General features: G+C 41.9%; 1 protein-coding gene across 4 annotated transcripts in view; it reads right to left on the bottom strand.

Moving 5' to 3' along the window:
* prkar1b (protein kinase, cAMP-dependent, regulatory, type I, beta) overlaps nucleotides 1-14,573 on the bottom strand; it is an 86,503-nt gene that overhangs the window by 44,180 nt on the left and 27,750 nt on the right. For all 4 annotated transcript variants that reach the window (XR_005641817.1, XM_039824082.1, XM_039824084.1 and 1 more), the window contains one exon: nucleotides 1,560-1,621. Coding sequence is in view for 3 of the 4 variants with exons in the window: in XM_039824082.1 (XP_039680016.1) it covers nucleotides 1,560-1,621 (62 nt within the window). In the remaining variant the exon portion in view is untranslated. The remainder of the gene's footprint in view (nucleotides 1-1,559; nucleotides 1,622-14,573) is intronic.

Raw genomic sequence — 14,573 nt, forward strand, 5'->3', positions numbered from 1 at the left:
TAGCACACTTCCAATCCCCCTGTGCCTGAGAGTGCAGGCAAATATTTGACAAGAACATGCACACACACATAGACACACACACACCTCGTTTCAACACAAGATAATTGATGTTAACACTGTTAAGGTTCTTTGGCTTTGCTCCAAAGGAAAACGTGGGTTACATTACAAGGTGTTTTATATCCACAATTCTGAGCATCATTAAGCTAAACATATCCATCTTTCAAAACTGATTTAATTTTGGAATTTCCTTCTAGAACCAATAACTAATTGCTTATACAGTGCAAAATTGGATATATGTCAGAAATAGTCAAGGAAATTAACTTGATACTTTATACTATACTTATACAATAGATTACAATTAAAATACCTCTATACTCCATTTTATTTTATGATAGTACATTTTCAGTTTGTTTATATACCCCTAGGGCCACAGAGTCAATAACTCCTAGCTGTGTCTAAATAGTGTGTGATGGGCCAGTAGAAGGGGTGTTTTTTTTTCTTTTAAGCTGTACAGTAGTCCAGACATTAGCAATGACATCAGCGTTGTATATACTATATACCACACTATATAGTGTATATAACAATGGGCTGTCTGGGACTGGGGGCCCTGCAAAGTTAGCTAGACTTATTATCACCAAATTAGGACTGATACACCCCTGGAAGCTGTCTTAGAGTAGGTGGGAGTGATAGAGCGAGAGTGTATCCTTTACTTTACTTTATGTGTGTGTGTGTGTGTGTGTGTGTGTGTGTGTGTGTGTGTGTGTGTGTGTGTGTGTGTGGTGTGTTGTGTGTGTGTGTGTGTGTGTGTGTGTGTGTGTGTTTGCATGGCATGCTCCACAAGTGTAACCTAGATGATTTTATGCCGGTGTGGACACAGTATTATCTAAAAGTGGGCATTTGTCTGAGAGAATGTGTGTTTTCAGTGTTTTGAATATGTGTCTGTGTCTGTGTTTGATAAGAGTTTGAGTGGGGGGGGGGGGTACTGGAAAAATACAGCCTGGCTCTGCTAAGGTTTCTGTGTTCCTTCAAACTCCAGAGATGTCTAGAGTGAAGGCTTTGACGACTGTGGTTAGGCAGAAGAGAGGGACCTGACATCTGGTGCAGACTGAGGGAATGTATGAGTGGGACAAAGAGAGGAAAAGGGAGGGAAAAGGGGAGTGGTAGGACAAAATGAACGGGAGAGGCAGTGTAATAGATGAAGTTTAGATTAAAGGTTCTTTTTTTTTTATAGCGACGCAACAACAAGCGCTTAGTATTTTTCTGACTTTGGAATTTGCTTCGCCCATCTGCATGGTATTTTGGTGGCCAGTGCATGGTGCGCTGGTGAGAGGAGAAGCACAAACAGATAGTAAGCTCATTTAAATGAGGCAGTACAAAGTAATTTGTTGGAATTTTGGGACAAAATTGCCACTTCGGCAATTTTGTCAATAACAGCGAATTAAATATTTAGAGCAAATGTGCAGAAATTGAAACAACTTTCAACATTACTAAAATACCAGTTCCACAGGTTACACATCATTGATTCCATGAATTAATCTAAACAAAACAGTTACACTTACCTTGCTGGATGACTGTTTCTCCCGCGATGTGGGTGACTGGGAACATGGCATCAAATATGTCACTGGAGGAGGAGGAAGAGAGAAGGAAAGAGGGAGAGAGAACACAGTTATTACCAACATACCTGCTAGTATGGTGAATTACCCCACAGTTCTTCTGTTTCATTTACTGACACACACGCACACACACACACAAACGTACGCACACAGACACGCACGCGCGCGCGCACACACACACACTCACACACACACAAGAATTTGTTATGCAGAAGGGCAGCATGATGGGAAAGACAGGGCAGCCATCACCACTATATCAACTCTTTCAACTAGTAGCATATCCAAAGAGACAGGCCTGAGAAAATTCTGAACTCTGAAAACTGGATGACCCCAACACACACACACATATGTACAAAATGCATGCACCTGAATGTGTGCACAACTGATTTCTTCATCATCTTCCACATCCAAACAAACACCCACTATATTCAGTTAAAACCATCATAACGAACAAACATATGCCAATAAGATCAAGAGCGTTTTAGTCCAACAAACCCAGCAGTTGTGTTCATTATCAGGCTCAAAAACATAAATTCAACAGGTTTTTTTTTGGTTTTTTTTGACAGTGACATCATAACTACTTATCTATTACTACTGGTGTTTAGACTGAACTTTGTTAAATGTAAGTGCCAAACATAAAAGCTTATTATCATCAAATTGCAAAGCTTCAGCCACTGGCTCTGCATCTTGACATCTTATTAGTACTGCACATAGGCTGGAATACGACTCTGTGTTGTTTCAACACATGATCAAAGCCAGTATCTCTGAGTGTATCTTTTGAAAGAGGAGCTGAGAAAACATACAAAATGATGGCTGTGCCTAAGCACTTAATTTCTGTTTCAGTCTGGCAGGGAAAGCGCCTGTTAGACTGTTCCTAATCGGGCCATTTAAATGCATGAAGCCTCAGCAGATTAAAGTTCCACTGCTGAGATGTGTTCGGACAAGAGAAAACTCTGTATCCTTCCTCTCCTCCTCTCTGCCCCTCTCTCACCTTCAGGGTATATTTATCTATCTAATCAGTCGCATACCACCCGTCTTATAGAAAATATAGAAAAAAAACAATAAGAGGGTCAGGCATATAACAGACATATAAGACCTGTTGAGTGAATGTGGGGCAAGTTTGAGCCCGTTCTTGAATGTGTGTGTGTGTGTGTGTGTGTGTGTGTGTGTGTGTGTGTGTGTGTGTGTGTGTGTGTGTGTGTGTGTGTGTGTGTGTGTGTTGTTGTGTGTGTGTTTGCACCGGTGTGTCTACATCTGAGTATACAGTATATTGCCTATGAAAACACACAGGTTTGTACAAAATAATGTGTAGGTGTTGAGGATGTCTGTGCTTTACAATACACAGCTTACACAGCCAAACACACCTATTGCTGAACACTACCGGCATAAAAGTGTTCCTTCCCGGTAAAAGGAACTGCAGGTCAACAGATGTTGGGGAGATCTGAGGATGTTATTGAGTGGTTTGGAAGTGAGTGGAGCTTGCTGGTATTTGTTTATGTGACACTGAATAAAAAGCAGACTTAAGTAGGTGGATTTGGGCCAAATACACCCACAGGTAGGCCCTGTGCGATGCAGCTGGTCAGTGACTCACTCACACTCGTGTTCAAAAAACACACTTTCTCTTTGAAGTGCAAAAGCCTGGGCTAAAAGATGCACAGACACACTTTAGGTACTCTACAACCTCCATATATGCATGTGGTTCTATGCGTGCAACCCATACACGCAGTTGTGCATTTCACACACTTGTAAGTACAACAACATACAGTATTTAAGCACAGGCATTTTCAATGAAAACACGCATAGTGGCACTCTCATATGACACACAAACTCACCCGCTTTGATGGTGATTAGTCAGGGCAACATCTGTGTGTGCCCTCAACTCTCCTCACATCTGTGACCACCTGCGCTCAGCATGGAGTCTGTTAATTCAGGGAGCTGGTCACGTATAACTAATAATGTGCAGTCTATGAAAAAAATGACCTTAGCAAAAATGAAAAATCATCAGGGAAGACCAATTCAACATAGAAATAGAGTAAAAATACCAAGGGAGTATTGGCACATACGTGAATTATGTTAAAATGATTTCTTCTTGGGGCGACCTCTAGCTCACCCAGTAAGAGCGTGCGCCCCATGTAGGCTGAGGCTTTCGCAGAGGCCGGGGTTCCAATCCGACCTGCGGCCCTTTGCTGCGTGTCATCCCCCATCTCTCTCCCACCTTTCCTGTCTATCCACTGTCTCTATGTAATAAAGGGGAAAAAAGCCCCCCAAAAAAATCTTTAAAAAAGATATCTTCTTTGGGACAAGATATATATTTCAATGCCATCTAACTCAAGATAGGTTGTGCTTCGGTATGAGCTCTTTCTTGGTGGTGGTGGTGGTGATGATGATGATGCTGTTGATGATGATGCATCACGCAGCTAAGTAGGATGCTCGAGCCTGAGACGCACAGTCATGGCGAGAGGATCAAAGGCAAGCAAACCTGCGGTTAGGTAATTACCCTTGACCACCTCTCTCTTTCCATGCCCTGCCTCTCGCTGAATGCATCGCTGAGCTCAACAAAGACACTTATGCAGGTAATTACTTCCCCTCGTCTCTACCTGTCTCTCTTTCCCTTTCTTCATCCCCAACTTCCTCCCTGTCTGTTCTCGATCACTTTTTCTCTTCCTCTCCCCTCTCAATTACCTCTTTCTTCCCTCAAATTCTCTCGCTGCCCCACCTATTTCTCTCATCTCTCGGTCTATCGCCCCCTCCCTGCCTGTCCCAGATGAAGTGATTAATCGTGTCCTTTCTGCTACCTGTAGCCCCTCTGACCTTATGTAAAGGCAGAGCACCCCACCCCTCCCCCCACCCAACAATGGAGCTGCTGTTCTGACAGAGACAGACAGAAAGAGAGAAAGAGACAGAGGGACCCTGCAGACTCTGAGGGGGCTAGGAAGTTCACCTCCACCCTAGGGAGGGAGACAAGGCTTGTGTTATGGTTGAGATATGTGGAGATACTTCCCCTACATGCAAGAACACTAAAAAAATGCAAAAATGCATCCATGTAAATGCCAATTGTTTTAATGCTATCCTTGCTGACATCGTTTTGAGCTTATTTGAAATTCTTACAATCTGCCCCCCTGTGTACACACACCCTGTCCAGATGACATCACATGATGATGTGTAGTGCATTGCCCGTTACGTATATGTGTCTGTTTGTAGCGCAGGAAATTATGACACTTTCATGGCAGTGATGAGGCCAAAAGATGCAGTCATGGGTAGAGTTAACATCAAAATGGATATTTTAGAGAGAGAAGAGAAACCTTTATGTAGCGCCGTGAATTGCATTCTGCTTATGAAACATTGCTTTTTGTAGTCAGATTAACCAAGCCACACGAAAACGTAGCTGCCACGTCAGGTTGCAAGCTTTACAAGCATATATGTGTGTTTGTGCGAGAATGAATGGAAAAGCTTATGTGTGACTTCACTCTCTCTTACACACATGCACACAACAACGCAGCAACAGCCTATTATTGTTCTCAAACACCCATAAAAATGTGGTTAGCTTGGGGGATTTCAGTCATTAATGAAATAAAATCAGGCCTGCTTGTTGTAGCTTGATTGCTTGTTGTTCTTCCGAGTTGGCGTTGGCTACCTTTCTTGCTCACCTAATCTCTTCTACATCACAGCTGTTTATTTGTTCGGCAGCAGACGTCTTATTTCTTACACTACTACCTCAACACACAGCACCACCATTATTCCATTAACACCAAGGGGATCTTTAACAGCATGTCTTTGTGTTACATAATGGGCCGCAGCATTTTGAGTTACACAAGCCCTTAATAGGGAACCAATCCAGAATGTTCACTCGTCTGTGGGAAGACATTTTACAATAACCAAAACAATCAACAATTGCACCGCATACGGGAACTTCCCAGCTCTCCAAGTTGTGCTTGGCAGCGATGTGCCACTGGTTTGGCTGGCATAGCGTTAATGCCATAAGTGCTTGAAGGATTAATTTTCACTACCACAGTTGATAGTAATTCAGATTGCTGATTGTGGCAAATCAGAACAATAGTCTTTGTTTTGCAAGCCTCCAAAATTCCATGATACAAGTACTGTCCTGAGGACACCAAATGTACCCTTGAATTTGTATAATAAATGTATGTGTAAGTTTTATATGCTAACAAAGGCAACAGAATAACATGGTGATCTTTACCTGGAAGGCCAAAGTTTAATAAAAAACTGACACCAAAACAGCTGCCTGACTCTGATCTCCCTGTAGATGCAGTAGAGCAACAACAGTCCCTACAGGGATCAACTGTACATCATATGAGGTTACAATTAGGGCTGCGACTAACGATTACTTTCATTGTAGATAGATCTGTCGATTATTTTCTTGATTAATTGATTACTTGTTTGGTCTGTAAAATGTCCAAGCCCAAGACAGCGTCCTCAAATTTCTTTAAAGATATTCAGTTTACTGTCATACAGGAGTGAAGAAACTCTAAAAGTTAAATTATAAAACATTTAATAAGCTGGAATTAGAGATTTGTTTAGACTATTTTTCATTAAAAAAAATGACTCAAACCAATTAATCAATTATCAAAATAGTTGGCATATGGGGCATGATTAGCTCACCCGGTTGAGTGTGCGCCCCATGTACCAAGGCTCAGTCCTTACCGCAGCGGCCTGGGTTCAAGTCTAACCTCTGACCCTTTGCTGCATATCATTCCCCCTCACTTTGCTCCCTTTCCTGTCTTCAGCTATCTTCTCAAATAAAACCCCCAAAAAATAATCTTTAAAAAGTTGTCGATTAATTTAATAGTTGACAAATAATCGATTCATCCCTGCAGCTCTAGATACAATCTGTCAAAGGGCAGAATCATATTCAAATATTCACCTGTAAAAGGTAAAAAGGTGCCATCTCTTATTTACATGATCATCTTTTAAACATCATGCACATCTTAGATGGCAATGTAATAATGAGTAAGCCATGAGATGGAATTGTGGTTGATCTTATGCTTTTCGGGAGTCCTGCCATGTGGGGCACCCCAACACCTGAGTGACTTGGTAATGTTTAACAGAATCTATGCTGCATACTTACTGTAGTCTACCTAGAAAGCTCTTGGAGGACTGCACTGTGCACATTCTCAACAACTTGAACTAAAGTGGCAGGTTGCTATGAAAAACACATACAACATTACTGCTTTTTGTTTGGCTGCCAGGTGAAGAGTTGTGATTAGTCAGCATAGTGTGTTAAGCACAAGCAAACTCACAAAAAAAGCATGAAAACATAAATTAGGTTTTCACTGACGATGGAGGTTAACAGAATTGTTTACTAGCCTGTTGTGTGACTCATTATGGGTATATCACAGTGAGATGGAAAACAGCTTTATGATGCTGACTAAGTGGTGTACAGTTTAATGTCCAGAGTTTAAAGTTGAGCACAACCAGCCAATTACTCACACGGAACAATCAACTCACCCCACTGAGCTCTGATAGTGTGGACACAATTACTGTACATTTACCTTTTAAAACTATGGAATGACATAAACTGGTATGCACATTTATACACTGATGCACTCACATGCAGAAACGCACAGCACTGACAATAGGCAGTAGTATGACAGTGAGTAAGAGAGAGAAAACGGGAGAGATGAGGGAGATATAATTATACAGCAATGAAACAGTCAGGAAGGATATTTATGACTTGGAAGCTCTTGGCACGTACCCTGTCTCTCCCTAGAGACCTAGCGAAAAATGGAGGGACCAGAGCCATGCTGCCAGCTGCTGCCCATTTCTTCACATCGGCCTCCAAACTCCAAGAGCAGTATGTGTTGTCTCTTACTTAATCACGACACACAACAAAGATCGTCTCTGACCACCAAATCAAAACTAGAGTCTACTTTAAAAACTTCACCAGTACCAGTACCAGTCAAGCTCCATAACATTTTTAATTTTTAAGATTAATGAAGGACAATCTATGTTGGAAGTGTATGAATGTCACAGGATCCTACCTCCATCTTTTGTGGGATTGCCCGCTGTTTTTTCCTTTTTGGAAAAAAATCATAAAAACTATTGCCGATTGGTTAGCCACACCACTGCCAGAGTCTCCCGAGCTGTGTCTGCTTGGAGACAGGTCCCTTTTGCCGCCAGAGATTTCTAAAGCAGAGTCCGCTCTGACACTAGCTGGGTTTATCACTGCAGTACGAATCATTCTTAGACACTGGAAAAGCCAAATAAAGCTTAGGTAGTTTTATAGACTGGCTGAAGTTAATGACGGACACAGCCTCATTTGAGGATCTTATTGCAAGACTGAATGATCGTAGGGGTAAATTCTACCAGGTCTGGTCGCGTTTCCTGCATTTTATTCAATTTGAACTGACCAGTGCCCCATAATTAATATTATTATCAAGCCTAATTCGATCTCAGCCAACACCTCCATATCATTTTTATTTATTTATTTATGTTTTCTTCCTATTTTATTGATTATTTAGGGGTATATGTTTTAATTGTGATTTTTTTGTTGCCCAGATTGCTGTATAGTGTTTGTTTAGTGCTGTTATATATGTTGTTAAATGTGGTGTGTTTCTCACATGGAAAAACAATAAAAACTTGAATTACAAAAAAAACTTCAGTGGTGATATTGAACAAAAGGAGTGGAAGATACTTCATAAAACAACAGCTACAGAATGATTTCAGCAGGTGCCAAATGAAGACAACATGTATTTCATTTTTTCAGAACTGTTATTCTGAATTGTAATTTCTGTTAATATGCATTGATATATCTTGTGACTAACAGACAAGTTAATTATGGTTTATGGCCGTAGCTTGTGTCTGTACCATATTTTCCTGTCCCCTTTGGTGCAGATATATAAAAAAAAAAAACTATAGCACACTGTTGAATATTTCTCCTCTGCTCCTCCTTTAAAGTATGCTAGGTTCAGCTTATTTTGAATGCCTTTACAAGGTCCAACTATTTGTCTGGGCTGATGTGAACTGGCCTATATTGAGTATACAGGCAACCATGCAATACAGAGGGGGTGCTGGAGGTTTACAGGTGGGCATAACAGTTGACTGCTGGTGGCAATGACCACTTAGAGATGGTCAACAATGTGGGAGGAGAGAGGAGGCCAAGGCCAGGCGAGGAGAAAGAGAACCCTCATTTCTCCAAAACTCAACTGGCTTTTTCCCCATCTGCCCTTGGCTTCAGTCCTCGGGGCGTATGATAAACATCTTAAGCTCCAAAACACACTTAGTGTTCTTTTACTTTGCAATGGGCCATTGAAGACTGAAAATATGTGAAGTCCTTAATAGAATATAAGAGTGCTTCGGACTGATATTCCTGTCTCTAATCTAAGGTTTAATGGCGCTAACGTTCGCCAACGTGGAGGTCTAAAGAGGTCTAGTTAGAGTAAGCTGTGTGATTAAATGTTGGAAGTTGTATTTAAAACCAACAGAGGGCAGGGGAGCACACTGTGTTAAACCCACACACCTGGTGGGTTTATAAAGCGTGTAAACCTGGATGCACGTGTGTCTCACTATGTGTGCAGTGCAGTACCAGAGCACCGGAGGGCCAGTGCTGGTGATCTGTGTGACCTGTACACTGCTGCTAAAACACGCTGAAGGAAACAGTGCCATTTATATGCACTGCAGCGATCAGACCACCTGAGAGAAAGAGAAGAAGTCTGATCTTTCATTTCAAATTCAGTCGCAGTGGAGAGGTGTGTATTTTTTCTTAGGTTTGTCTATGTTCAATTTCTGCCAGACATGTTACACATGACACATGGATAATTAAAAGAAAAGTGCCGCATCTACTTGTCTAGTCTGTATTTTAAGCGTTCATACCATGATTAGATGCAACATATTCTAACCTTGCAAAAGCCTTACTACACCTCACAAGCTCGTTTTTTTGCTTTTTAGATGTCTAGAGAACTGATTCCGCCTGGTCAAATGCATAATGGACCAGTCAGCAAACTATGGGGAGAGTTTAGCTGATGATGTGACAAACCACGTTTATAAACTCCCACGCCTCATTAAAACCTACAGTAGCTGATGTTGATATGAAATGAAGCACATTTCTGCAATTCCATGGCCCGTTTCTCATCTCAAATGTATTCACAAACTGAAGATTTCGGCGAATAGTCTAGAAATTCCCAGAACAGCAGTCATCTTTTTTCCAGTTTAAAAATCATGCTCAAAAGGTCATTGACAAATGAGCAAGTGGTGCACTCTTCCAATTAAATGTAGGAGGATGAAGCGGAGGAGAGAGTTGTCAGATCGTGTCGTGCCACTTTGAGATTCCCTAAATGTAGCCAATAGCTGACTAGCAGAGTCCGAGATGTGAGATGACCAAATTAACAAATAAATCCAGGAGCCTGGGTTGCTGTGGTGGTGACTGCTCCGTGGTAATCACTTGCTAATGCTGTATCAAAGGGAGTTAGTGCAACTTCACAACTGCAACTAAAATAAACAATGATTCAAACAAACATAAGCAAAACCAGAGAAAAGGGAAATACTGATACAGTAGCTTCCCTGAAACCTTTGAGCCTAATTAAAGCAGTAGTCCTTAAGATAAAATATTAGACTGAACTACCACTGAACTGACACCTTGGACTTTGCTACTCTGCCAATGCCACAGTTCTCATACTCATGAGTACTGGGCATGGTACTAGAGCATCACACTGCTGTGTCGCTGGCATGGCAATGGGATGGCCTGAAGGGACTGCTTTAGAAGAAGGAGAGAAATAGAAAGAGAGATATTTCACTGAGAGGAGCGCAGTGTTGTTGAGAAGCAGCCAGCTGATGTAGTGAATACCAGACAGCTGAGGCCCTCTACCAGACCGAGCTTAATAAACACCTTGTTCCCATTCACTTCTACAACAACAAACACACAAACATACACATACGTACTCGCTCACATATACAAGCCTTAAAAATTAAAAATAAAACACATTTTACAACTATTTCCAACAGTTTTTACAATCTCATTCTTCTGCTGTGACTACTGCTTGGAACATACCCATTCAACAGACACACACGTACACACATTCAAGTTGGCATCAGGGAGGTGAGAGGCAGAGTTGCATGGCAGTGGAAGAAAGGACCAGCCCGAGGAGGAAGAGAGTAAGAAAAGAGAGAGAGAGAGAAAAAAAAAAAAAAAAAAAAAAAAAAAAAAAAAAAGAGAGAGAGAGAGAGACAGGGAGAGAGAGAGCGGTTGATAGGAGGATGTGAGGAGAAATGAGGATGTGTTACAGGGCGGAGAACAAACACCAAATACTTTGACAGGATCTCGATTGTAAATATACGCCTCATCAGAATCTTTGATGTTTAAAATCATAGGATTACTGTATTCTGCTACAGAGAATAGCTGAATCATTTTTCAGGCAAAGTACCGGTAATACAATAGAGTTAGCTCAGGTAACTTGTGGGTATATATCATATGAATGTCCTCCTTCTTTGCTCTTATCATGTCTATAAACAACTATTGGAGCTGAATTAAAAAAAGGGGATAAAAATACATCTCCCTACGACTCCCACATTCAGCTCAATCCCAGAATACATTGCAGGTTCCCTGCTTCCCTCTTTTCAGACTGCTGTGTGCATTCAGTGTGACAAGGCTGTTTTACAGGCCTACCTGATGATCCAACACACACCACCTGCTGATGCAGCCATGATGTCAGCCTCAAAACATCACAAACATGTCCAACCCTGCAGTCTCTCCCATTCTTTCCTCTCCCTTTCTCTCCTTTCCCCTTCTCGCATTCGCTCAGCATAGAGATTAGGCTACTATATGCTATTGATTAACTTGACTTTAAAACACACTTTTTTCCTCTGCTCATTTTAACTGCTTGTCCTCATGCTGTCCGTCTAGAACACACGTCAGCACTAGCATTTTCACACTTTCCTAATGCCCTCTGCAGCCGATGTTTGTTGCCCCAGGACAGGAAAAAGCGAGCTCTTCCTCCACTTAGAGAGAAAAGGGGTCAGGCTGAATCAGGCGCTGACAGGACTAAGCCTCTACCTCTCTGATGTGTCTACAGGCGATGTGTCACTGGAATGAGGGAAAGAGACAGAGAGAAAGAGAGAGACACATCGAGAGGAAGACATATTCTCTTCCTCACCCGGCGTGAAAAGAGGGAGAGTAAGAAAAGAGCATTTTAACTGAATGCACAAAAAAATATTATACACAGACAAAATAACCCTGTACATTGTGTACATGTGCTGAGAGTTGGGCTTCTCTCTTTCTCCCTCGCTCTCGCTCTCTCACTTTCTCTCTCTCTCTCTCACACACACACACACACACACACACACATAACCTGACACGTCGCTAAACATTACAAGACATGCCGCTGTCCCGCGGGCATGTCTTTTCCTCTCCTCCGCCCTCCCCTCCCACACTGCCACCTCACAGAAGACAAGCGCTAGAACAAGATAAGCATTTGAGAAGCAGATCGGGAGACCAATTGTCTTTTGTTGGGGTTTAAACCTGAGAGGTGTTTACACAACACAGCACATTATGCATACAGGCTCAAACACATAGGTATATACGTACGCTGAAATTGAGACTGAGAGCAAACTCTGAAAATGCCCCAGGGCCTGAGGAAGAGGGAGGGGAGGATAAGTGGATAACTAAATGGAGAAAAGTAAAGGACGGGGTATCCACTGTAGAAATGCTTAAGGCTAAAACTGTACACTGTATGTGTGTGTGTGTGTGTGTGTGTGTGTGTGTGTGTGTGTGTGTGTGTGTGTGTGTGTGTGTGTGTGTGTGTGTGTGTTTCTCATGATAATTAATCCCTGTCATCCTTTGTAGTGATGGTGGTATTTGTGTGCCTGGTTATACACGTGTATGTAGAGTCTGGCTGCTTCACCCTGGAGGAGAGGAAAAGACATGCCTGCGGGACGGCGGCATGTCTTGTAATGTTTAGCGACGTGTCAGGTTATGTGTGTGTGTGTGTGTGTGTGTGTGTGTGTGTGTGTGTGTGTGTGTGTGTGTGTGTGTGTGTGTGTGTGTGTGTGTGTGTGTAAACCCCACCAACTAGTGCTGTGGGCAGCGTGTCAATAGGTGCACTAGGTGCATGGAGGAGAGAGAAATAGTTGACATTCAATAGCTGACATCTGACTGATGTAAGGCCTCCCCTGCTGTAAACAGACAGCTTCATCAGACACACATCCTGCAGACCTGGACAGTGTTGAGCAACCAACTAGCACCTTGTGTATAATGTGCTAACACCATGAATGTGCTAGTGTAAGCAGCAACTTGCTAACTGGAAACGTCATTTAACTGTAACAACGACGTATAGCAACTCACTGAATACAATGTGAACCACGATGTTCTCACTCAGAACTGACAGTGCTAGTTTCATCCATGATTCTTAGGGAAAGCATATTTGTGGGACGCTGAAACTACTTCATCACCTCAATGGCTGACTTTTAGTAATAGATTTAAGATTTAAACAAACTCACAGAAGTGAGGTCTTAAGCTTTTTCCTACATAAATCCGGAATTAAGTCATTTTATTACCACAGCAAGTTTAGAGAGGCTCATCCAAACAAGTGAGACTTATTGAAAATCTTATTAAGCAAGAAGGTAGACTTTTGTGGCATGTCATCACACTATCACAGCACAGAAGACAAAACAGAACACAAAGATAGAACAACGCTACTTCCTGTGGCTTTGTACACACTGAATCCATATACATGTGGGAGGCTAAACTGTTTTTGTAAAGCAAAAATGACAGAAAAGATATTGAAATCAATAAAAGATGTGGAGCAGATTGGTCAGTCCATTAGTTGCAAATAAAACAAAACAGACATGCAGTGACTTTTTTTTACCTTTTTAACATCAATGAAGTGTTGCTTTTTTCCTGAATCTGTTTTAGAAAAAAGAATGTTACGGACGTATGTGTGTCTGTTTTACTCCTTAATTTATCACCCTTTCTCTCATTCACATTAAATTTGTTCTTCTTTCTGCTGTTAAGGTTTCTTGCAAGTTGTTGATGAACATTACAAAGAAATTAGGAGTGCTTGGGAATTTAGCATTGTATTGAAATAGCAATTTAAATACAATCAATCATGCAGCCCAAAAACTGAGAGCCCACTTGACAGTTGAGTCACTGTATGTACTGTACTGTAGAAAACCAGAGAAAAGCATTAGTCTAATCACCTGAAAGGCCACATTGCTCTATGATGGCCTAAATTATATAACACAAGCTCTCTGAGACATCACACATTCAATCTTCTCAAGCATGGAAATGGGCTGAGCACCTCTAATCTAAATAAAACTCAACCAGAGTGACACCCACAAACCAATGAGGAGGTCATGGGAGAATTAACACACTATAACAAGACTGTTGTCCGTGCCTGTACACTGGAACCTATCACAGTAGCATAGACAAAGCAGATGGGATGTATACAATAGGAGGCCATGGGCCAAGCCAGGCTATTCTGCAGGGCGCTGGGCTGCTCTGGTCAGTGTGTGGGTTGTGCTTTAGGCCAGGCTGAGCTATTAAGGCACTGAAGGGTTGCAGGAACATCATGTCCTCACAGCAGGGGAAAACACTGGCTAGGAAGTCACTGTCATGCACAATTGCACATTTACCCTACATATTCATTCACATGAAATGAAACGTGGCGCTGTCCACGATCACAAACGCCCTGAGTCACTCCTGACCAATATACTACTACTACTACTACTGCTACTATACACACACACACACACACACACACACACACACACACACACACACACACACACACACACACACACACACACACACACACACACACACACACACACACACACACACGTCTCAGCTTAAAAGTGTTAACAGTGATTTTTAATAGGCTTGCTCTTTTTACTGCACTTGTTCCTCTTGACTTTCATTCTCTCAGAAGTTAAAGCATGTTTTGAGGACCACTTTGTTAGGAGAGAACAAGGTGAGATTGAGGTGGTGAGATTGAGGTGAATCTCCCACTG

This window comes from Perca fluviatilis, chromosome 15 (assembly GCF_010015445.1).
Source record: "Perca fluviatilis chromosome 15, GENO_Pfluv_1.0, whole genome shotgun sequence".
Classification (NCBI taxonomy): domain Eukaryota; kingdom Metazoa; phylum Chordata; class Actinopteri; order Perciformes; family Percidae; genus Perca; species Perca fluviatilis.